General features: G+C 36.7%; 3 protein-coding genes across 3 annotated transcripts in view; 1 reads left to right on the top strand and 2 right to left on the bottom strand.

The window, feature by feature from the left end:
- The window catches only part of LOC106881112 (small nuclear ribonucleoprotein Sm D2), a 26,460-nt gene extending 9,884 nt beyond the window's left edge, over window positions 1-16,576 (bottom strand). Inside the window, exon 1 of the mRNA XM_014931353.2 lies at window positions 16,482-16,576. Within this exon, the coding sequence (XP_014786839.1) occupies window positions 16,482-16,486 (5 nt within the window). The 5' untranslated portion in view covers window positions 16,487-16,576. The remainder of the gene's footprint in view (window positions 1-16,481) is intronic.
- Window positions 1-23,528, bottom strand: part of LOC106883096 (proteasome subunit alpha type-6) — a 267,726-nt gene that overhangs the window by 84,794 nt on the left and 159,404 nt on the right. The window lies entirely within an intron of this gene.
- LOC106881114 (peptidyl-prolyl cis-trans isomerase FKBP2) overlaps window positions 21,004-23,528 on the top strand; it is an 11,819-nt gene continuing 9,294 nt past the window's right edge. Inside the window, exon 1 of the mRNA XM_014931355.2 lies at window positions 21,004-21,147. The gene's annotated coding sequence lies outside the window, so the exon portion shown is untranslated. The remainder of the gene's footprint in view (window positions 21,148-23,528) is intronic.

The raw sequence follows: 23,528 nt of genomic DNA on the forward strand, positions 1-23,528 counted from the left end.
TTATTTAGTGTTTTCAGTGGCTCCCACCTGTCTTGTTTTTTTCTCCCTAACTCCCTTTCTATCTGTCTCACAAATTTTTTTTTGAAAGAGGTAGAGGTAGTGAGACACATATAGACAGAGAAAAAACAGAGGTTCAGTATCTCACTTGTCTTTTTCTCTGTAATCCCCTTTCTCTCACTCTCACATGTACAGTACAGTACAATACAATATAATATATATGTGGGACGGCACATGGCCTAGTGGTTAGGTTGTTGCACTCACAATGAGATCATGACTTCAATTCCTAAACTGGATGGTGTGTTGTGTACTTGAGCATTGCTTTATCTCACATTGCTCTGAGATCCTTTCAACACCTGACATGCGGTACACAGTGCATCTGTTCAGACAATGTTGATTTGATGGAGAGATGGAGCTAATATGCAGCACGAACATTTGGTCACTATAAACAAATCATTTGTACAGGTTGTTTGACAAAAGCTGAACACTTACATCATCTTCAACGGGAGAGTCCATCATATATATAAATTCAAATTATGATAAATGTAAACAAAGTAAGTTTGCTTTTAGAAGTGCTGAGATGTATTGAAGGATACAGATAAGGTAACAATTTATTCTCAAACACAGAATAATGCTGATAGAACAGCAGGAACAGAATAAAATATCCATCTTTTGTAGAATAATTTGTCAGCGGCCAGCCATGAGACACGAACTCGCATCCCTGTGATTACCAGTCAAGTGCTTTACCATAAAGCTAAAGTGCCCACTGACAAATTAATCTGCAATTTTTGAACTTATATATCTACCTTTATAAAATGCTGTATGTTAAATACAAATTACAATAAATGTAAACAAAGTTTGCTTTTAGAAGCACTGAGATGTATTGAAGGATACAAATAAGGAAATAATTTATTCAGCTGACAAATTTTTCTGCTAAATATGGATATTTTATCCTGTTCCTACTGTTCTATCAGCATTATTCTGCATTTGAGAATAAATTATTTCTTTATCTGTATCCTATATATATATAGTTGAACTCATCATTTCTTTTAAGTAGTTATTTGTTGTGTTGCTTTAGATTAGTGTTTCTCAACCAATTTTTACTTAGGGACCTGTTTGATTCTTATCTTATTCGGATCAACCCTTCTAGCCATTCAATGTAAAAAACTAACCTGATGATTTATATTGGCTATACAATTGAAACATGATTAATCTAATTTGGAGTTGGAATTAAAGAAATATGGTGGAGGCAATGTTGTCATGTTCAATATCACCAAAACATTTTACTGTGTCTGGCTGGCAAATCTATCAAAACTGACTATGATATCCACCCAAATTATCATCTCTTAATTCAATAACAATCAAATCACACTATTACATTGTATGCTGACAGAGAGCTTTTGGTTTCTATCATCCCCAGGAAGCCTCATGAAATAGTTTTGCTTTCTGATCTCTTTATTTTATACATGACCAATTTGCCACGGAGTCCAGCAATGTCACCTCTAACAAAGATCACAGTATTCTTCATTTTTTGCTAACCTTCCTCAACCAGGAATCTTCCACATGCCATGCCCCCATGGATTCCATGAACAGAGATGTCAGAATCATTCATCAATGGAGATGTCCCAATTTTACCTTTTTCAACAAGACATAACTACACATACATCTAAACATGAGCAGCACACAACTAGGGCCCTCATGACCACTCCAAAGTATAGGGTATCACAATTACCAAAGATCTCTCCTCACAAAAGCCATTTTAAACATAGTTGGGATTGCATCCAATGACTGGTCTTTCTTTTCAGGGTCAAAATATTTTATCCCCACTTCCCATACTGACATTTTACAAGAGTACTATCTCCTCTCTTTGTCTGCTACTATAATAGTCTCTGCTCCTTGGAGCTGGCTGGGTTCATACCATCTCCATTTATAAGTTTTCTATCTATTTTCCTCTCCTCCTCTCAATACCCTTGTTCTGCACCACTACCCCTAGGTCCCATACAAACCATTATGATTACTCTTCCCTTTTTTAGAAGGTCAGTCCTGTGGAATGCTTTCCCTGCTTGTTTCTCTCTTGCAAGCATTGACTTGCAATGGTTTAAGAGGAACATAAAGAGTATAGGGCTTGGCAAGGCCATGGGCGCTGTCCCTTCCTCCAAATCCGACAATTAAAAAACAAGCAAAATAAAAAAATTAAAATATCTAAAACAAAATATTTTATTGCTAAGCACTCCACAGTACAATCTTGGTAGTCCATCTTGTAATACATGAATGATTTATGTCCAGTCAGTTACCTGTAGCTCATGTATCAAATTTGTGTTGCATGTTCTCTAACATACTGGTCACAAATGTTGTCTGTATTTACCTTTTATGAGAACACTGTTTTCTCTTCTCGCAAGCATTCATTGTTTCTCTTTCTCTTATGTTTCTTACTCCTCGTCTCCTACTTCTTATGATACTGTCTTTTTTTGTTCACCTTCCCTTTTTCTACAGTTTCAGAACACACAACTTCATAAAGTTGTTTGAAATAGCATTTGTAGTGCCCATGAAACTAATATTAAAAACAGCAAATAACTAAACTTCATTTAGTGGGTGCATTCGTTATAAACTGCATCAATGAAACCACATGTGGTAAGACTAAAAAGTACAGGACATTTCAGGTGTACAGATGTTGACATTACTGAGATCTGTTGGCACTTAATGCACGTTATAAAGGTCAGGTAAAAGGAAATCTAATATGCTGACAATACATGAGTGATGAGAAGTGAAGGGTACTACAAATGAACTAATCACTGACTTGCAACAATGATTTATGAGTTTTGCCATTCTCCCATGTAAAAGTCAATAAAATATAATGCAGTAAAACTGAAGGTGCCCCATCATCTTGAGAAATTTTCAAAGACTATTTTCTAAAATGCTCTTGCGAGGGTAAAGAATATAAACTGAGTTAGGGTTGATTAAATAAATACACAAATATCATAGTTGTTGTAAGATAAAGATATGTTTATGAGTCTACTTTTTAACTTTAAGTTGACTATACAGAAGTGCTGATCACTTGAAATGGATGGAACTTGTGGAAGAGGGAGACCCAAGAAGACATGGGACAAAGTATTGAAGACCAATCTCAAGACATGAAGGAGCTGACAAAGGACCAAGATATCTGGTGCATTGCTGTACAGAAGAAGACTTGTCCACCACAACAGAATTGATACCAGTGCTGGTGCCACATTAAAAGCACCCAGTACACTGTAGAGTGGCTGGTGTTAGAAAGGGCATCCATCTACAGAAACCATGCCAGAACCAACAATGGAGCCTAATACAACCCCTGGTATTGCCAGCTCTGGTCCAACTGTACAACCCATGCCAGCATGGAAAACAGACGTTAAATGATAATGATGATGATCTCAAGGGATGTACTCAGAAATAACTCCACAAAATGGAAATGAGCTTGTGGAAGATGACAGAAATGTGGAAATATGAAGTGTGATGAACACCATGGATTTTTTTTAGTCACATTAAAGACTGCTGAAAGACAAATTTCCTTGTTGATTTTCCAAAACAGCAAGCCTGATAATTCTAAATGAATTATTGGTCAATAACCATATAATGACATCTGTACTCTTAAACTGGAATGGAAATCTATTTTCTTCAGTCAATTAATTGATTCCTGATAAAGTATTTTCTATCAAAATGTATTGTAAATATAGCCAAGTAAAAACAATGAGAGAGAAAGAGTGGGGTGGATGTTTAGTTATTCACATAAAGGAGTTAAATAGGAAAATTAAAACATTCGCTGCATAAAATATAAGCAATGTAATGAAATAGTTCCAACATGCCAGGAACTTGGCTCAAGAACTTATAGCCACTCCATGCCATTGCCTCAGTAAAATTATACAGCACTATCATCATCATTTTCTACCTGTAGGATGATTTGACAGGATTTAACAGATTGGAAGATTAAATCTTGGTCCAATGTTTCATTTTTGTATGGTTTACATCAGGGATTCTCAACCATTTTTTATCCACGGAACCCTTTGATTACTATTTTATTCTGGTGGACCCCCATAGCAATCCAATGTTTTATAGAAACTTCTTACAAAGTTCCTATTTTGTTTTTCGCACATTAACTTTATGTAGGGTGAACTATGTAAAATGTTGGAGAAAGAAATCTAGCTGTCTCTTGCAATACATGTCTGTGAGAGGGTACTGAAAAGTTCCTGGCTTTAAGGGTATCATGAAAGACTTGCTTGGAGGCCCGACCTTCCAAGTTCTTTTACAGGGCTTAGAAAAACTGAAGGGCTGCTGCAATAAGTGTGTGAATCTAAGGGGGGAATATGTTGAATAAAATCATAATTAACTGATCCTCCTGTATTTTCTTTTAGGAAATTTTCAGCACCCCCTTGTAAAGCAAAATTTTTTCAGGAGCCCTTAAAATACTATTGTGGATCCCCAATTTACAATTTTGTTACATGGATCCCAGTTGAGAACTACTGGTTTATATGGTTGGATGCCCTTCTTAACATCAACCACCTGACATTGTACTGGGTGCATTTTTTATGATATTAGTACTAAAGAAGTTGCCTTGTACAATGGTTGGCTGAAAAGTTCACAGATTAAGATACTCTCATGGAACGTGATCAAATAAGATTTATTTTTCAACATAGTTTCCCTTGTAGGGCACACACTTACTCAGTGTTGCAGTACTTGGATCCCATTGAAGAAGAAGCCTTCATCCTGTTGCTCAAAAAAAAGTCATCAACAGCAGATACGACATCATCATCACTGTGATACTGGTTCCTAACCAAGTGTCTTTTCATGTTGTGAAACACATGATAGCCAGATGTTGCTAAATCAGGAGAATAGAGAGGCTGATCAAACAGTTCAAAGCTAGAGTCATGCACAGCAGCTATTGAAACCAATGATTTGTGTGCTGGAGCATTGTCCGGATGAAACAAGACCTCTTTCTTCAGCTTTCCTGGGCATTTGGTCTTCATAGCTTCAGCTAGTTGACATAGTACTCTCCATTGATAGTATGGCCCTTTTGCATCTCCAAAAAACCGAGTATATCATATTCTCTGCAGATGAAATGACTTTGATCTTCTTTGGAGCAGATGAGGTGGGCGTTTCCACTGCATTGATTGTCTCTTTGGCTCAAAGTGATGAAGCCAACATTTATCCTGGGTAAGGAAATGTTTAAGGAAACCAGCTGGATCCTTAAACAATGTTAGATTTTCCCGTGATGTGATCAACCTGGTGTGCTTTTGATCAGGTGTCAGAAGATGTGGCAGCCACCAAACTGAAACATTTGTCATGCCAAGTTCATTGTGCAGAATATTCTCAACTCTCTCACGGGATATGCTAATAGCATTGACTATTTGATTTAGAGTGAATTCCCTGTCATCCATCACTATGTGCTGAACACAATCAAGGTTTTCCTTAGTGGTGACCATGGGTCTTCTTCAAGACTCTTCCATCCCCCTAAATTCAGTTGCCCACTTTTGCATTGTTGATAAAGCTGGAGCATCATCTCCTAATGTAGCAACCAGGTCAGCATGAATATCCTTGGGGGTTATATCCTTTTTTTGCAGGTACTTCATAACACTATGACACCAAATTTTGCCCATTTTCAAGGCAAGTTGCTACTAATTACTATTGAAGTCTTCTTTGACCAGTCAGATGTCAGTTTACCTGGAAAGCAACAATGCAGTTAATAAAAAGGAAAGGTTGAAATTAATGTATGCAATTCATTGTGAGAGAATGGTAATAGAGAGAATAATAGAGGAAACAGTAGTAGAGTAGGAGCAGAAGTGATGGAGACAAAAGAAAAAAGGACAAAAGTAAAACAAGGTGAGAAGGGAATGAGGTAATGGAGTGGACCAGTTCATCTGCTACTTTGCCAGCATGGGTTGAATGGTTCATAAGGATCGAAAACAGTTCCTCAACTACATGGTTCTGGATTCAGTCCCACTGCACGGCATCTTGGGCAAGTGCCTTCTACTATAGACTTCAGCCAACCAAAGCCTTGAGAGTGGATTTGAAAGACAGAAACTGAAAGGAGCCCGTTGTGCGTATCTATGTGTGTGTGTGTTTTTGTCCTCCCACCATCACTTGACAACTAATGTTGGTGTGTTTATGCCCCCCCCCTAACTTAATGGTTCAACAAAAGAAACCGATAGAATAAGTAGCAGGCTTACAAAGAATAAATCCTGGGGTCGATTTCTTCGACTAAAAAAACCCTTTAAGGTGGTGCTCCAGTATGGATGCAGTCAAATGACTGAAACAAGGAAAAGAGTACATATAAAGCAACCGGTCACTTATCTTTTACTGATTATACTAAGTGTATACTCTCCAACCATAATCATGCTCCATATCTTTTATTCATTGTCAGCTAAAGCAATTGTATTCATAATCATTTCAGACACACTTCTCAATGATTAAGATTACCAAATTGGGTTACAAATAGCATGCTACTTTACAGGACTGCATGACACTTTTTATTTTCCAATTAGTAAAATGTATACCTGAATCAATTGAAATCTCCTTTTGTTATATTCTTAAAACATTTGATTCATATTGCACAATCTTAGTAAAACAAATCATGGAGGCACTATATTATTGAAATAATGACTTAAAGAATTTATCAAAACTGTTCATAAAAATGAGGCACCAGTTATGAAGAGGCACTAATAATTCCACAATCTTTTACTTCCTTTTGAAATTTACTGCATTATTGATCATTTATTGGTGATTACCTCATGCAAATAGCTACTACAGGACCACTAATTATAATGTGTAACTATTTTAAAATGCTCAGTGGCATTTCTTCTGGATTTATGTCCTGAGTTCAAATTATGCCAAGGTCAACTTTACTTTTAATCCTTTCAGCATTGATAAAATCAGTACCAGTCTAGCACTAGGGTATATATAATCAATTAACCTCTTCCTCTAAAATTTCAGAAGAAAGAATATTTCAAAATATTTCTTCTTCATTATCTAACATAAATTTTAAACTCAAAATATATTGTAATAACACCCACATCTGTTACAAGACTAAAGCAGGCATCAGTTTGCTTCTAGTGGCAGGCTTCACCAGTTGTGGTGTGCCACAGGTGTATGTCAATAAATCTATACTAGTGCTAACATGTTATCTTAAAGCTAGGAGAATAGTCTAGTTTTTTTCACTGGATCCCTCTTTATTTAAGAAAGGTGGATGTGAACTGAGAGATATTTAGCTGCTGTTTCTAGCATGTCAAGCAACTGTGCAGAGGCTTCTTAGTATAACAAAGTGAACCAGAAGTTGTTGGTAGCTCTTACTCAGTCATGTGGCCAAACTACTTTTTTTAAAAAAATAAATTTTGGTTATTTTTGAAATGATATTCAATTTATACAATGAGTAAGTGGTCAAAGTATATGAAATCACAAAGCAAATTTGACAACTCCTTGATCACTGACTGTGGCTGATTTGAAACAACATGGAAAATGTAGAACATGTAATGAAAATAAAATGTTATTGTTCTTTCCCTACTGAAAGAACTGAAGACACAATGGTCAGTTCTCCTTGATACTGGATGAGTCAACTAATATTCTCTTTTACACGTTTCAGTCATTTGACTGCAACCATGCTAGAACATTGGCTTTAGTCGAAAAAATCGACCCCAGGACTTATTCTTTGTAAGCCTAGTACTTATTCTGTCGGTCTCTTGTGCCAAACCTCTAAGCTGCAGGGAAAAACACAGACACATACACACACACATATATATGTGTGTGTGTGTGTGTGTGTGTGTGTGTGTATGTATATATATATATATATATATATACTTTATTTAAAGCAGCAGAAATATAACAAAAGACTGTTACTCTGAGTTTCACGTTCCCGTTCATCGGACGTGCTTACTCCGGTATATATATATATATATATATATATATACACACACACACACATGACGGGCTTCTTTCAGTTTCTGTCTACCAAATCCACTCACAGAGCTTTGGCCAGCTCGAAGCTATAGTAGAAGACACTTGCCACACAGTGGGAATCAAGCTTCTTTACCTTAAACCTTTAACATTTTAAATGTTAAAGGCTTAAGGCCATGCCCAGCCCAAATATTCTGTTTTATGTTCAAACTGGTCAAATTTGGCCTTTCACACATACAATGTCAGTCTATAAACAAGCACCCCAAAACCTCAAAGCTATGAGGTAATGCATGATTAATTCAGAACAAGGTGAATAAACATGCATTACATTTGACAGAGTAATCCAAATGCTAAAGGGTTTAACTGCAAAAGATCTGCTGATTACCATAAGTTTAGGTGATGAATTGGCAGAGTCATTAGAGCTTTGGGTGAAATGCATTACAGTATTTATTCTGGCACATTGCTCTCAGATTTCAAATCTCACCAAAGTCAACTTTCACCTTTTGTCCTTTCATGGTTGATAAATAAAGTACCAGTCTAGAGAAACAGACTGGCAAAACTTTAAAGTACCAGAGCTAATGCCTTTCAGTATTCATACCAGACCTTGGATTTTGGGTTCAAATCTCACCATGGCCTATTTGGGTGTTACACCTTAAGCTGTCACCTGGTCCTTGAGTGCATTTAGCAGAGTTCTCTCTGTTGCAAGCATTCAACTCAGGTTTCCAATTTGGAGATATCTTCCTCCCATCAGTTTTGGAATCCCTGTAAAGGATTATGGACACACCCTTCCCTGCTGACTAAAAGATAAAAAAGAAAATTATCTTGTTTAAAGATAACAACATTTTAATTACGAACAGAAACAAAAGCCACAATGTTTTGCAATACACACTACACACCATCTGCTAACCACTGTATATTGAACCTTCAGATCAAGAGGTGACAAAAGGTAAGCTTCAGCCCACAAATGAGTTACTGAAGTATTCTCTGTGTACCTCAGAGAATACTATTCTATGTATTTGTGAACCACTGAGCAGTTGACTTTTGGCGAAGACATGTTGAGGCAAGTGAAATCGAAATCAAGTTAAATTGGACACTAAACTCCACTTGCGAAGACCTGTTGAGACAATCGAAATCAAGTTAAATTTGACGACTGGCACCCATGCCAACATCGTCTCCTTCATTGGACACGAAACTCAGCTTGTGAAGACTTATTGGGGCAAGCGAAAGCGAAATTGTGATGGCACCTGTGCCCAACACCGCCTTTCTGGCACTTGTGCCCGCGGCATGTCTAAGGACTTTCGAGCGAGATCGTTGCCAGTGCCCCTGGACTGGCTCTTGTGCGGGTTGCACATAAAATACACCATTTTGAGCGTGGCCGTTGCCAGTACCACCTGACTGGCCTTCATAGGATTTTCGAGCGAGATCGTTACCAGTGCCCCTGGACTGGCTCTTGTGCAGGTGGCACATAAAATACACCATCTTGAGTGTGGCCGTTGCCAGTACCGCCTGACTGGCCTTCGTGCGAGTGACATGTAAAAGCACCCACTACACTCTCTGTGTGGTTGGCGTTAGGAAGGGCATCCAGCTGTAGAAACTCTGCCATTTGGTTCACCAGTACTCAGTCAAATCGTCCAACCCATGCTAGCATGGAAAGCGGATGTTAAACGACGATGATGATGTTACATACAATACAATATAGATGTGGACCATGGACAAAATGTACAATCTAAAGTCAGTCATTACAAAAAGAAGTTGCAAATCCTTGTTTTGAAGTGACAGATTTATGTTTTGCTTTGACAATTCATGAAATTAAATGGCATTTGACAAATGTGTCAGCATAAAATTTATATAAAAACTAGCTTTTTCTTTCTTACATCTGCTGTTTGATTGATGCATTCATCATATAGTTGATGAACTTTAGGTGCAAAATAGTATAAATGCCATTGCATCACAAAAGCAATTTAAATATAAAAGGTGTCAATCCCAATATTGAGGTAGTATGATAAATATGTACCAGGTTTCTAGCTAAGAGTATAGTAATAATAAATAAGATTAACTTGAAGATATAGCATTCAAATTAAGATTATTTTGATTTTCTAAATAAGGAAACACAATAAAAATAAGGCAAACATTATTCTCTGTTAATTAAAGTGGAATTAGTAGCAAATAATTATAAATAATACAGGTACAAAATCAATTTTCTGAGCCAGGAGTGGTAACCTTCATCAATACACTCTAAATCAAATGACTATTAGATTTATATTAACCCTTTACAATCTAAATAGGCTATGTCTAGCCAAAATTGTCTTCCTGTTTTATGTTCCAATTGGCCAGCTCCAGCTCCTGACACCTACACTACAATGTTAGTCTAAAAAATATACAATCACATCATTAAAATCTCAAAGCTACAAGATAATGCAGGACAAATTCAAATGAATGTGAATAAATATGATTGAGTAATCTGAATGTTAAATCAAATACAGGTACTTGTGGATTATAACAGGTTCTGGACTACCAGTATCCAGAAAGTCAGTACAAATGTACTAACAGTTTCTTGATGCTAAAATGTTGTTTTAAATCAACAACTTGTAAAATTATATCTCAGTTCAAAATCAATCATTATATTTACTGGTTGATTTTCTCTTTGAAAACGTATATTAGAATTGTGGAACATATTTTGTTATCCCTATAGACTTAACTTTTCACTAATGTTTGTTTTCATTCTGTTATTGCAACACACATTCCTAAAACTAACAAGAGCAACCAAATACCCAACCTTTCTGAAAAAGGGCAGACAAGTAAGTGGATTTGGTAGTTGGAAATTGAAAGCAGCCCATTGTATATGTTAGTGCATGTATGTGTGTTACTGTCTTCTTGCCTTGACATCAAGCAATAGTTCTAAGTAAGTACCACTGTCATGCAAGCAGTGTCCATTTTTGATCTTCCATGAAGCCATGTCTGATCATGGGGAAATATCTTATCTTACTTGGAAACAGGTGAAGGTTAGCAAAACGAAAAGCATCCAGCTGTATAAAATCTACCTCAATAAATTCCACCTAACCCATGTGGACATTAAAACAATGATAATGATTCTAAATTTGTACTTGCAACTGTCAATTCTTATCTGATTGAAAACAGATGAGATTAAATGGAATGATAAGAAAGCAGATTTATGGTGGTTGTATTAATATAGTGTTATGTTCGCATTCCAGTAAATTCAAGATCTATGAAAGCTATTATCCCTAGTTAATACCTTGTGTTTCCTACTAAGCAAATACATTGATAGAAGTTCACATTTGTGTGATTCCCTGACCCACAGTATTGTATTTCTTAACAGGATCGATACAATTTTTGTGCTTAGTATAATCTCAAAAGAAAATATTAAATATCCTCTTAAACTGAATAGCATGAAATCTTTTAACCAGTGACATAGTCAATACTCACATCCAATGTTTAATAAACTCTGAGTCTAGTTACAATCCTAGACTCATTTACTAGTTAAAATACAATCCCGTTACTGATTTCCTTGTTTGTGCCTTGTATTTTTTCATAGAACCATCAATAAACATAAAATATTTGAACCTATTTGTTAGCAGATTTTTGTTTGCATATACTGAAAAATTAAATTCACTAACACACATTTTAAACTCGTTCCATTTCAAAGCAACCTGCAGTGACAGTATTCACGAACTTTTAAAACTTTTTAGTTACCATATTTCTTTTGAACTACACTACTTTTGCTTCAATTCAGTGTCAAGCAAACTATCAGATGCTGTTATATACAGCTGGTCAGAATGCATTTCCTCATATTGTTGTAGCCTTCAAGTGATGCCACCCTGCTGGCCAGACAGGCAGACCAACATTCTCCCTGAACAAAATAGCAGTCCGCTGCAAGGTTACCTGTTTACAACAATGTGAAATGAAGTGTTTTGCTCAAGAATAAAATATACCATCAGTTTGGAAATCAAAACTACAATCTTGTGATCATGAGTGCATCACCCAAATCACTAGGCCATATGTCCTCAGTTAATTTTGAAAATAATGTCTTAATTTTAAGAATAACGAAGAATGTAATACAATCATCATTTAGTGTCTGCTTTCCATGCTAGTATGGGTTAGATGGTTTGACTGAAACTGGTAAGCTGTAGGCCTACACCAGGTTCCAATCTGATTTGGGACGGTTTCTATGGCTGGACGTCCTTCCTAACATCAACCACTCCAAGAGTGTATTGGGTACTTTTTACATGCCACCAGCACAGGTGCCAGTTATGTGACACCAGCATCGGCCATGACTACAATTTCACTTGGCTTGACAGGTCTTCTCAAGCAGGGCATATTGCCAAAGGTCTCAGTCACTTGTCACTGCCTCTGTGAGACCCAACATTTGAAGATCATGTTTCATCACCTCATCCCATGACTTCCTGGGTCTACCCCTTCCACAGGTTCCCTCCACAGTTAGAGATCACTTCTTTACACAGCTGTCCTTGTCCATATGCACCACATGACCATACCAATTCAGCTGTTTCTCTTGCACGCCACATCTGTTGCCTCTTATATACACTGTCGTACATGCACATCCAACGAAGCACACTAATTTCATTTCTTTCAAACCTACACATGTCCTTGGTGGTCACAGCTCTCGTTTCAATGCTTTGTAGCATAGCTGTTTGCACACAGGCATCATACAATCTGCCTTTCACTCTGAGGGAGAGGCCCTTAGTTACCAACAGAGGTAGCTCTTTGAACTTTGCCCAGCCTATTATTCTAGCAGCTAGACTCTTGGAGCATCCACCTCTGCTACTGGCTTGGTCACCTAGGTAATGGAGTCTATTTTCTGTACATTTTTAGTGTTTATTGTACCTGTGCGCCTTCTACATACAAAAACTATTTCCCCTGTTAACCTTCCTCTGATATTGCTGCACCTCTTATGTGTCCATAGCTTATACTGAGTACATCTCATAGAGTTTCTACCTATGTCTTTTCTTCAAATGAAGCAGGGCCATCTACCTGAAGGGATTTGTGATTTGTCTACTTTCCTACTTGCCCTTTAATTCTAGACCTTGCTTCCACACCTGAAATTTCTTCTCTAGTTCTGATAGTGATTCAGCTACAAGAGCAAAATCATCAGCATAGAGGAGCTCCCAGCAGCAGCCCCTCTTAAATTCCTGTTATTGCCTGGAGGACTATGATGAACAAGAGAGGGCTGAGGACTTATCCTTGGGGAACTCCTACTTGTACCCTGAATTCATTGCTACACTTGTTGCCAACCTTCACCTTACTGATAGCATCCTTGTATATGGTTTGTACAGCTCTCACCAACTCATCTATCTCTAGCTTCTGCACTGACCACCAATTAAGGGAGCAGGGGACTCTGTCAAAGGCTTTCTCCAGGTCGACAACAGCCAAGCGCAGAGTTTTATTTTTGGCTAAATATTTCTCCTGCAATTGCCTAACCAGGAATATAGCATTAGTCGTGCTCCTACTTGACACAAATCAAAACTGCATCTCATCTATGCTAACTCTGTTCCTAATTAATCAAGCTATGACCCTTCTTGTAACTTTCAACACCTGGTCCAGCAATTTGATGCCTCTAATTATGTGTCTAAGGCATCAACTTTGCCTTAGTAGCAGTTGTCTATAATTCTGCTACACCAAAAACTGGGTATGATTCCCTTGTGGACAACTTGATGGTTGGGATATAATTTAAGAAATTTTGTTGGAAGGTTTTAATTTAGATAATTAATTTTACTTCAATTCAATTTAATTTAGTTTGTGTCTTAGAACCAGCAGTCTCCGGCGGGTTAGCATCAAAAGGGTTAAAGATGATTTTTGTGTATCCTCAATGCTTTAAACTAATATTACAAAACTGTCAGCAAATTTCAGATTGCTGTTGTTTTGCTCCAGGTCAGTACTGATCATCTACACCTAAGCACGTCTTTTCATTTTCAAATATTGAATAATACAGTCATAGATACACTATGTTGATCTTTCACACTAACATTTGTATTAATGTAGATTCTTGCCAAATTAACAACAGATAAAACAAATTAGGAGTCGATGCAACTCATTTTAAGGCACCTATGGATCTTTTTTAAAACGGGGGCCACATTTTTCATTAACGAAACACTTTGAAACTTGGAACACTGGTAGAATGTGTCATATAAAACATCTTTTTCTCTTAGTCTTCTTAAAAAAAAAAAATCCATAAATTATTCCATGTTAAAGTTGTCGTATTTCTGTAATTTCAACCAATCACTGACGTCCATTCAGCCGATATACATTAAGTGCTGACTACATAAACAAACGATTCTGAAACAATTAACCCTAACCCTAACCCTAGGGTTAGGGTTAGGGTTAAAGCAAATTTAAAATGAAAAAAGCAAATAAAACGAAGGTATGGAGATTAAATACGCTTTATATCGCTTAGTGAGCCAAAGGAGTAAATGTAAACAACTGAATACTTGTCAGTGATTGGTTGAAATTATCGAAATAAGACAATTTTTTACATGAAATAAATTCGAATACAAAAATATTTTTCTGTTCTATAACACAAAATAGATAAGTATACGAAGTTTGAAAGACTTTCGCTACCAAAAACACTACGTAAAACATTAATGAAAAATGTGGTCCCCGTTTTAAAAAAGATCCGCACCTATTGCTATGTCAAACTGTAGAGAAGGAAAACAAAACATTTGTCACCACTGTACTTTTTGTATTCTAAGTTTTTTTTTTGTTTTTTAATCAATTTAGGTTTCCGTGCATGTACGGCCAATCTGATAGCGTCAATCGTCAACATGTCATTAGCTTGTAACTCGATTCAAGTTTGTGGTTAACATTCTTCAGCGGTTGATTTAGCACCCCATCCCAAGCTATAAATAGATACAAATGATGGATAAAATTTATTGATGTGTACAGTGAAAAACTGACAAGTGATTCACCGGTTTGCAGTCCCAAATTCAATTCCTCAAGCATGGAAAGTTACTGCAAGAGACGGGCGTATTTTTCTCATCTGCTTAACAGCAAACAAAACTGAAGATAAGCAATAACATGGTAAACAACAAAGAGCCATAAGGTTTCTATTTGCGATACTAAAGGAGATTGGATGTTATTATGAAAAGAAAATTACTACGAACACATTCTAGAATCAGATTTATTGAAAAGTCAAATATATTATGCTGTTTAGAACAAAGTAGTTAGTAACGGTCGGATTCATTAGGGTATTTGTACATTTATTAAAAACACGTGCAGTACTTTTTCTATAGAGTTTATGTTAGATGTATTATAGGTTGGGGGTTGGATATGGCTATAATTTAAGGTTAAGGAGAGAGTTGGGTATTAAAGGACGAGATTGTCTCGATTGGAAAGCTGGAATTGCGTTGAAATTTATTTGCGCATGCATGACTCACACGCTATCCCCAAAACGAATCGGACTATCGACTTATTGTTTTAGATCGCGAAATTCGAGACACCTAGATAGCACGTTTCGGAAAAGAAATGAAAATTGGATCAATCGGTAAAACAAAAATATATGAATCAAATCTGTACACTAGCAGTGAGCACTTTCACTTCTGACAGCTAATAGCATGATAGTGCCTGGAAATAACATAAAAATTATCGAATTAACTGTTTCCCTCTGGAAACATCAGAACGGTATTTTTCACCGGAAGTGCTTTGGAGAGCCGTGACACCTCTGCTTATATTTACAATATTAATTCGCAATAAGATTGAAACGTTGAGGCTAATGCGAACATTAATGAAAGAAATACGAAAATATGACATAATGAATTAATGGGTTTTACAATTAGAAAAAAAAAAACATGAGGGGGCCAAAAGTCAAACTGGAAGCGTTCACATGGCCGCTCAACCTGCTAGGAAAAATAGTCAAATAACATGTGCGCGGAGGTAAAGAATACGGGGGGCTAATGCAGTTTCGCACCTCTCCTTGAAAAATGCAAAACGGGACCCCAGAATGCATACACCACCCGTTTTCGGCGTAACAAAAACCCTAACCCTAAACACCGGGTGTACGTATCCTTTACTTTCGCCCACATGTCTTGAATATATTGAATAGTTGGAAAAACAAAAAAATTGTCGTGTTCCTAATTAATCTGCATTAGCCCCCTAAAGGGGCTAAGGTGAGGTACGAATCTGCTTTAGCCCCCTAAAACGAAACAGTGTAAAAATGTTTTTAGAGAATAGGCGATATTTCGAATACAAGTAACTTTTCGATTAACAAAGAAAGTTTGGTGCTTATCGGTAGGGCATCTAAAAGTTTTAAATGTCATAGTATTAAAAAGAAAAACAAAAATAAAGTGTAACTGTGATGAAGGTAATTTCAGATCAGTACAAACAGTTGCACATTTATATTCAAGAGCATATTTAAAGAATAATAGTTGAAGAGCTGAGTAAAACGATTACAAAATGTGATGAAGCGTAGTATTACACATGCTTGTCTAACGTGACATCAGAATTAGAAGTATATATTTTAGGAAAATATATGTTTCACTTTACATTAATTACTGAAAACAAGAAAATATTTTAAAAAGAATGTAAAAATATAAATTACTTACGACATTTTGAAAATAAAGCGTGAGTTAATTTAACCGGTAACAGAGAAAACAAAAATGGCGCTTCAACTGTTTTAAGAAGTTATCTCCCCTTAATAACCTCACTTAAAGGGAGGTTATTAAGGTTGGTCTAGATCAGTGATTCCCAAATTTTTTCAGGCTGCCGCTCCCTTGGTTCTAAGCCCACATTCCTATTGCCCCCACCTCATTCACCGTCACAGACATAGACCATTTTCTGCAGCAAATTCAAAACAACAGTATTTCACAAATAAAACTTAGGCTTTTTTTATTTATTTATTTAATTATTTTACCTCCATTGCCCTGGTCACCCCATTATTGCCCCATTTTTCTTCACACGTCTAGATGTTTATAGAGGTTCTTGAATTTCCGAGAGATGCCGAATCGTCCTGCTTATGTAGAAAACAGTTGCTATGTCGGGTTGGCGGTAAAACCTTTATATATACAAGGTGTTTAGGATAAATCCAACCATTATTTATGTCTGCTTTTTTCAGTCTGTTGGAAAGCATAAAGTTTAAAGTTGCAGCTGAGAAAGTCAACTGACATGGAGAACTGGAAGCCATCTGAATCTTGAAAAAGATTTACCTGTATCTTGATAATTCATTGCAGGTATCAAAATGCTGATGTCATGACTGCTGTTCAATGCTCTGTGAACCCTAAAGGCTGTAAAACGTGGCCAGCAGGAAGGAAGACGTTCCGAACCTTCTGCATGCTGGACTTCATCCCCACAACTTTGAACAGGGCCTTAGACTCAATTTAAACAGTTATGTGAAGCTGTTGGAGACTAGTTGGAGAGGGTTGCTGCTGGAGGGCCATATGCATGGCAGCATGATTCGGCTCCTTACCATACCTCCGGAAAGAGTATGAAGTGGTTGACGGAGAATTTCTACAACTTCATCAGCCTCAATTTTTGGCCTCCTAATTCCTCAATGGTAATCCGATGGACTGCTATGCGAGGGATGATCAAGAAAGTGACCAACTATTCTGTCTGCAACACTAAGGCTGAGCTGGTGGCCAAGATCAAGGAAGTATTTGAAGATCTTCTTGGGGACACAGTGAGGAACGTCTGCACCAGGTTCCAGAGCCATCTTTAGGCCATGATGGAAGCTGTGGGTGGCTACTTTGAATAAACCGTTATCTCCCAGCCTCAAGTTGATATATTTTGATATTTTAATATACCTCTATTTTTGGATGGGATATTGTATTTTCTATTCCTTAAATGCAAACTCTCAAATTTGGCCTGAATATCTTGTGTATAAATATGTGTATTTTTTAAAACCTGGTACTTATTCTATCCGTCAGTTTTTGCTGAAATGCTAAGTTATGGAAATGTAAGCAAACCAACCAGTGGTGGTGGGGGACAAACACACACACACATAAAACTCAGTGGTTCAGCAAAAAAGAATCCTATAGATTAAGTACCAGGCTTAAAAGAATAACAAATATTAGGGTTGATTTGTTCAACTAAACCCTTCATGGCAGTACCTCAGCATGCCCAAAGTCTAATGACTGAAACAAATTAAAAGATAAAAGGTACCTACCTACATGTATACAGGTGTGTGTATGTATACTGTACTCACACACATATTCGTCAGTATATATTCTGAAAAAGAGGCACACTTTAAAGCCAAGAGCAGTAATGTAAATGCAGTTAAGTATATATCCGGTCATGGAGTGACCACTGGTTTCACATCCATTAAAGATTAGTTGTCCATAAAGCTAAGCCCTTTATGGATGCGAAATCATTGGTCACTCTATGACCAGACATATACATAACTGCACACACACACACACATATATATATGTGTGTGTGTGTGTGTTTATTTAACGTCCATTTTCCATGCTGACATGAGCAGGATGGTTTGACAGGAGCTGGTTTCTAGAGCAGAATGCCCTTCGTAACACCAACCACTTTACAGAGTCTACTGGATGTGGTTTTTATGTGGCACGAGCACTTACAGAGTCACCAAGTACCTTGCAAAGCAAAAAAAAAAAAAAAAAAAAAAAAAAAAAAAAAAAAAGGCAAAGACCCTTCAACTGGGAGTGAGGAGAAGTACTGGGAGTGGCTTTGTGCCAGGTGAGAGATTAAAGGTATAAAAAAGGGACAGAGATAGATGTCTTGCTGTAGATAAATGGCTTACCCAGTTGGAAGGGAAAGGAGTGTACGTTAGAAAGTAAGATAAGGAGAGAGATATAATGAAGATGTGTCAGGGCATAACCTCGAAGGACTTTGCGGATAGTGAGAATAGGGGAGGTGGTACAGAATTTTGGACTGGGTGAGTGAGCACAATAGAGATGATTATAGCAAATGATGGAGGGAAAACTTAGAGAGGCTCAGGGGTAGGGGTTGCAGTAGATATGTGAGGACATTGTGGATGATAGGTGATAAGTTTATTGTTAATGATAGAGAGCTGCGTGGTGGATGGGAGGAGGAGATGCAGAAAGGAGGTGACTAGTGAAGAGTTGTAACGCATAAATGTATATGTTAATCAAAGTGTACAATATTATATATCCATTTCGACTGATCTTACCAATTGGTTTCACATTAGAGGTTCAACGGAGTGATACATAATAGTCTGATTATGTAACATTGTACTCTTCAAAGGTAGCGTTATGGAATGAAATATAGCGACTACTCTCTATTGTTGAAGGTGAATAGACATATTCAGTTTATGGTTGCCGTGAAAAAGATGAAACGAATCAAGCTGGGGATTAAGTTAAGAGTTATGTCCCTTTGTACCAAACTTCGTCTCTGGGGTCTTTTTCTTGCAAGTCGGCAAGAGTTTGTGGGGAAATGTGTGTGTATTTAAGGTCAGTGTTCTTGTGGAAGTGGAATGTGTGTAGTGGTACTATATGTATAGCCTTTGCGGAGCGGGGTTGTGCTATACATATTTGTGTTCGTTATTGTTGCAAATCGGCAGGGTTAGTATGATCGGCCGTAATGGATATATAATACTGTACATTTTGATTAATATACCCACTCTACTGACAGATATACGAGCTCATTTCTCCCTGACTTATGAACTCTTAGATACACACACACATACCCAGTATACATTGTAAAGCGCTCGGCGTTAGGAAGGGTATCAAGCAATAGAAATCATGCCAAAACAGATAACGGAGACTACTGCAGCTCCTGCCAAATTGTCCAACTCATGCCAGCATGGAAAATGGGCGTTAAATGCTGATAACGATGATGTATGTTAAAGTTTGGCATCGAGCAGTTGTCTTAACTGTAATGATTTATGCAGAATCGGAATATTTTTATAAAAAAATCAGAAAAACTGAAATTTATTACCATACAACTAGGCTAGAGATTGATCCAACACACTTTTATTTACTGAGAGTATATTCTTATCACTGACCTATTGTTAATATTTTTTTCCGCTGTATTTTAGCGAGATAGAAGGTATTTTTCATCAGCGGAAATCCTCAAATGAGAACTTGTACAATATAATAAAGCATTTATATTCCGTATTATCCATCACGGGAGCTGTCAGGTCATGTTTATTATATATTTACGACTGGGTGGACCGGATTATTAGAGACTTTTTTTTTTTTTTTTGGCCTGAGGTGACGGGTACGAACTGCTGACTTTCACCAGCCAATCTGCTAACAAATCCATTTAGGCACAACAGAGTATTGAATTTCTTATATGGCTAAACTTTGAAGCACTCATCCCCATATTAATCGCAATACAATAAAAGGAACACCCTTCATATTTGTTGCGGGAAGAGGCTAACAAATCATGGTATGTTTAAATCAGTTAATCTCTCTCGATCTAGGTAGATTAGGCTTTTGAGACTTGACTTAGTCTCACGGGACACATTAGTTATTAGCTAGATATCTTATCTGAACACATTAAAAGGCGTTTTCTTTTTTTGTGTCTTTTTTTTAAAGGAAATGATAACGCGCAAACGATTCAAAAGAATTTAAATATAAGTTTATTATATCGGTCTGAAATGCAAAATTTTTCAGTGGGGAAAAAAGCAAGAAGGTTTTATAAAGTTAATATGTTTTTCCTAACAAGACAAGTGATACGGAGCAGTTCCAACATGTCAAAAGTAGGTGCGGGTACACTTCGCCGGGTCGTTAATGATTTCATACGAAAGCATCTCCAAGCCCCAGACGTATATAGGGAAAGGGAAAATATTGCAAGGTGTCGATGCCTTTCTTAAAGATAAAGTCTTCTGCTAAAGTGAAATCACCACAAGAGGGATCGAAGCTGAATCGCAGATTCACTTCATAGTTTTTAACGTCACTGCTCGTCCCGATTAAGCACACGTGACTGCCCCGTTTTTTTCTTCAGACATAATGTATCTAAAACTACATATTGCAATTTGTTTTCTTTTAAGAAGCGATTTGGAGGAGGATGGTTTTGGTTGTTATTTCTAGCGGGTTGAAAGGCCATGTAGAGATTCCCTTTCTCACATTCTCTTAATTACTCTGGCCAAACAGTTGAAGGCACGTCACTTACAAGAAGGTCGTCAGACGCGCTGTTCACTGATTGGTTGTTCAACTGTCACGTGGGCGTCTCGTCCCGACTCCACTTTAACGCACATCGTTTCTTACTGTTTTGATTTCTAATTGCGTTAGGGTTTTCCTCGTTTTCGGAGCAACATTCTTTATCGGTGAGGCAGTCATTTATTAGGTAATTATACGCATCTATGATTCATTGATTGTTAACTTTAATGAAACATTAACTACGATGCTCTGAATACTTAAGATGGTATTTCTCCAGATGCAAAATTTACCGGTGTCCACCCATTAACATTAACATTTGTTTTAATTATTAAATTTATTGAAAAACCAAATTATGGCGTGCGCTTTTTTAGAGTCGGCAGTAAATTCCTGGCAAGTTAAGCCGATTCCGCAAACCTGTTTCGATTTTCGGCTGTAATTTTATTTACATCGTCATCTTTTTTTTAAGCATGTACATTATAGACTGTCATTTACCCTCCCATATAAAAGCTAAGTATTTGTCCCAATGTAAAAAAATATTATGTTATGGTTACATTAAATTCTTTAAAATATTTTTTAAAAAATTCAACCAAATTAAGTGCTTGTGTGGAAATCTATATATATATCAAAGTTTGTCATTAAAAAAAATTACAATTTATTCCGTTTTCTTAACTATCGGTTTCAGGATTCAGTTGTTTTCATTTAAAATGAAGTGTTTTCCCTACTTAACATGTCAAATTTAAATGCTAAAACAAAGACGAAGAAAGGTGTATGTGTGGGATCTGGTAATGGTTGCATATTTATTGGTGAAACAGAAATTAATTGAAGTACACGTAACAAAAACAGGATCAGAATTTCATATGATATCCATTTGTAGTCTTAGATATCAACAGATTTTGTGGAATCCACCGGAAAATGTATAATTAAGTCCCTCAACACACTGAATTACTGAACCCCTGCATTCTGATCTCTCCGAACTCAGCACTGCTAGATCACTAAAAAGTTAATCAACAGAAATGTTTCTAGCGCCTCCAAATCAAATCTATTCCGAGCTAGATGTACTGAGTCAGCGAGTTTTTGTTTAGCCCTAAGACATCCCTGATAAAGCAGATCTATGATCATAGGCATTCCAAGAAATGCTATCCCATCCATTTCTCGTGCACAGTACGCAATGCATCCAAATCATATTTTTCTATTTCTTTCTTTCTTTTCTTTTTTTTTGACTTTCAAACTATTGAATTACTGTCATTTTGCTTGTTAAAATTTATAGGGGAATGACACTAAAATTTAATGAAATAATGAAAAATTATTGATGAATAAGTTCACTTGTTCATGTAACTAATGAGCTATGAACTGCTTTGTATTATACATTAAACCGTAGATAATCGAATATATTTTATAAAATAAACATAAGTATATTTGTTAGTGATATAGCATTTCTATGGCAAGTAAAATGCACCCTGAAAATTTTTTCCCAAAACATGCTAGTCGCATATTCTACCCTTTTGTGAATTTACATCCATTTCTACATAATCTGCTAACTTTTTATGAAAATCCATAGAAAGTTTTGTTGCTAGATCCAGGGTAACTGTTCTCTAAAATGATAGCTAACCCTGCACTCCAATATATTTTTTAAAGCAATCCGTGAGAAGAAGGTACATTTTCTTTAAGCAACTACAGTAATAAAAATGGATGCAGGATCTCTTGGTCATACTAGTGCACATTATGCACTTTTTGCCTTTTGCATTATAGAATGCAAGATGTGTTGGTCATCTTATCATTTTTGTGTCAGAGGTAAACTGGTCTTTATCATAAAACTGGTTGTGAGTGTCATTTCAAGAGTTTGAAAATGATTTTTCTGTGCACATTTTGGAAGGGATAATGAAGAGTATGTACGCACTGTACTGAGTAACTTCTGTGATCTGTAGAAATAGTGTGCACATCATTTCCTTGCACAGATTCTTTATTTATTCTATTACCCTTCTACTTCTAGTATTATATGTATATGTAAAATACACCATTTCGAGCGTGGCCGTTGCCAGTACTGCCTGACTAGCCTTTGTGCCAGTGGCACATAAAAGCACCCACTACACTCTCGGAGTGGTTGGCGTTAGGAAGGGCATCCAGCTGTAGAAACTCTGAAGATACATGCATTTTTGAAATGTGATGCTTACAGTCTATTTAGGAAATATCGTTATGAGATAGGTACAAAAATATTTCCCCAAGAAAAGTTCTTAATATGACAAACAAGGCTGAAATAGTTTGACCATGTAATAAGAAGGCCATGTGATAATGGTCACTTTGTCATTCTGCCAAGATGTCCCAAACCCCAGATACCATAGTAGGTGACCTAAATAAAATGAACCTCACAGACCCATAAAAATACAGGGTTACTGTTAACAACAGCAGAGAGCAGAGCACCTGATTGAAAAGATGGCAAATAACTTGCTGGCAGGAGAGTGAGTGTCTAGAAATAACTGAGCAAATAAAAAACAAAACAAAACGTAAAATGAAAACTTTACTATTTGTGTGTGTGTGTATATATATATATATATAATATAAATATATATA

Source organism: Octopus bimaculoides, chromosome 11 (genome assembly GCF_001194135.2).
Source record: "Octopus bimaculoides isolate UCB-OBI-ISO-001 chromosome 11, ASM119413v2, whole genome shotgun sequence".
NCBI lineage: Eukaryota > Metazoa > Mollusca > Cephalopoda > Octopoda > Octopodidae > Octopus > Octopus bimaculoides.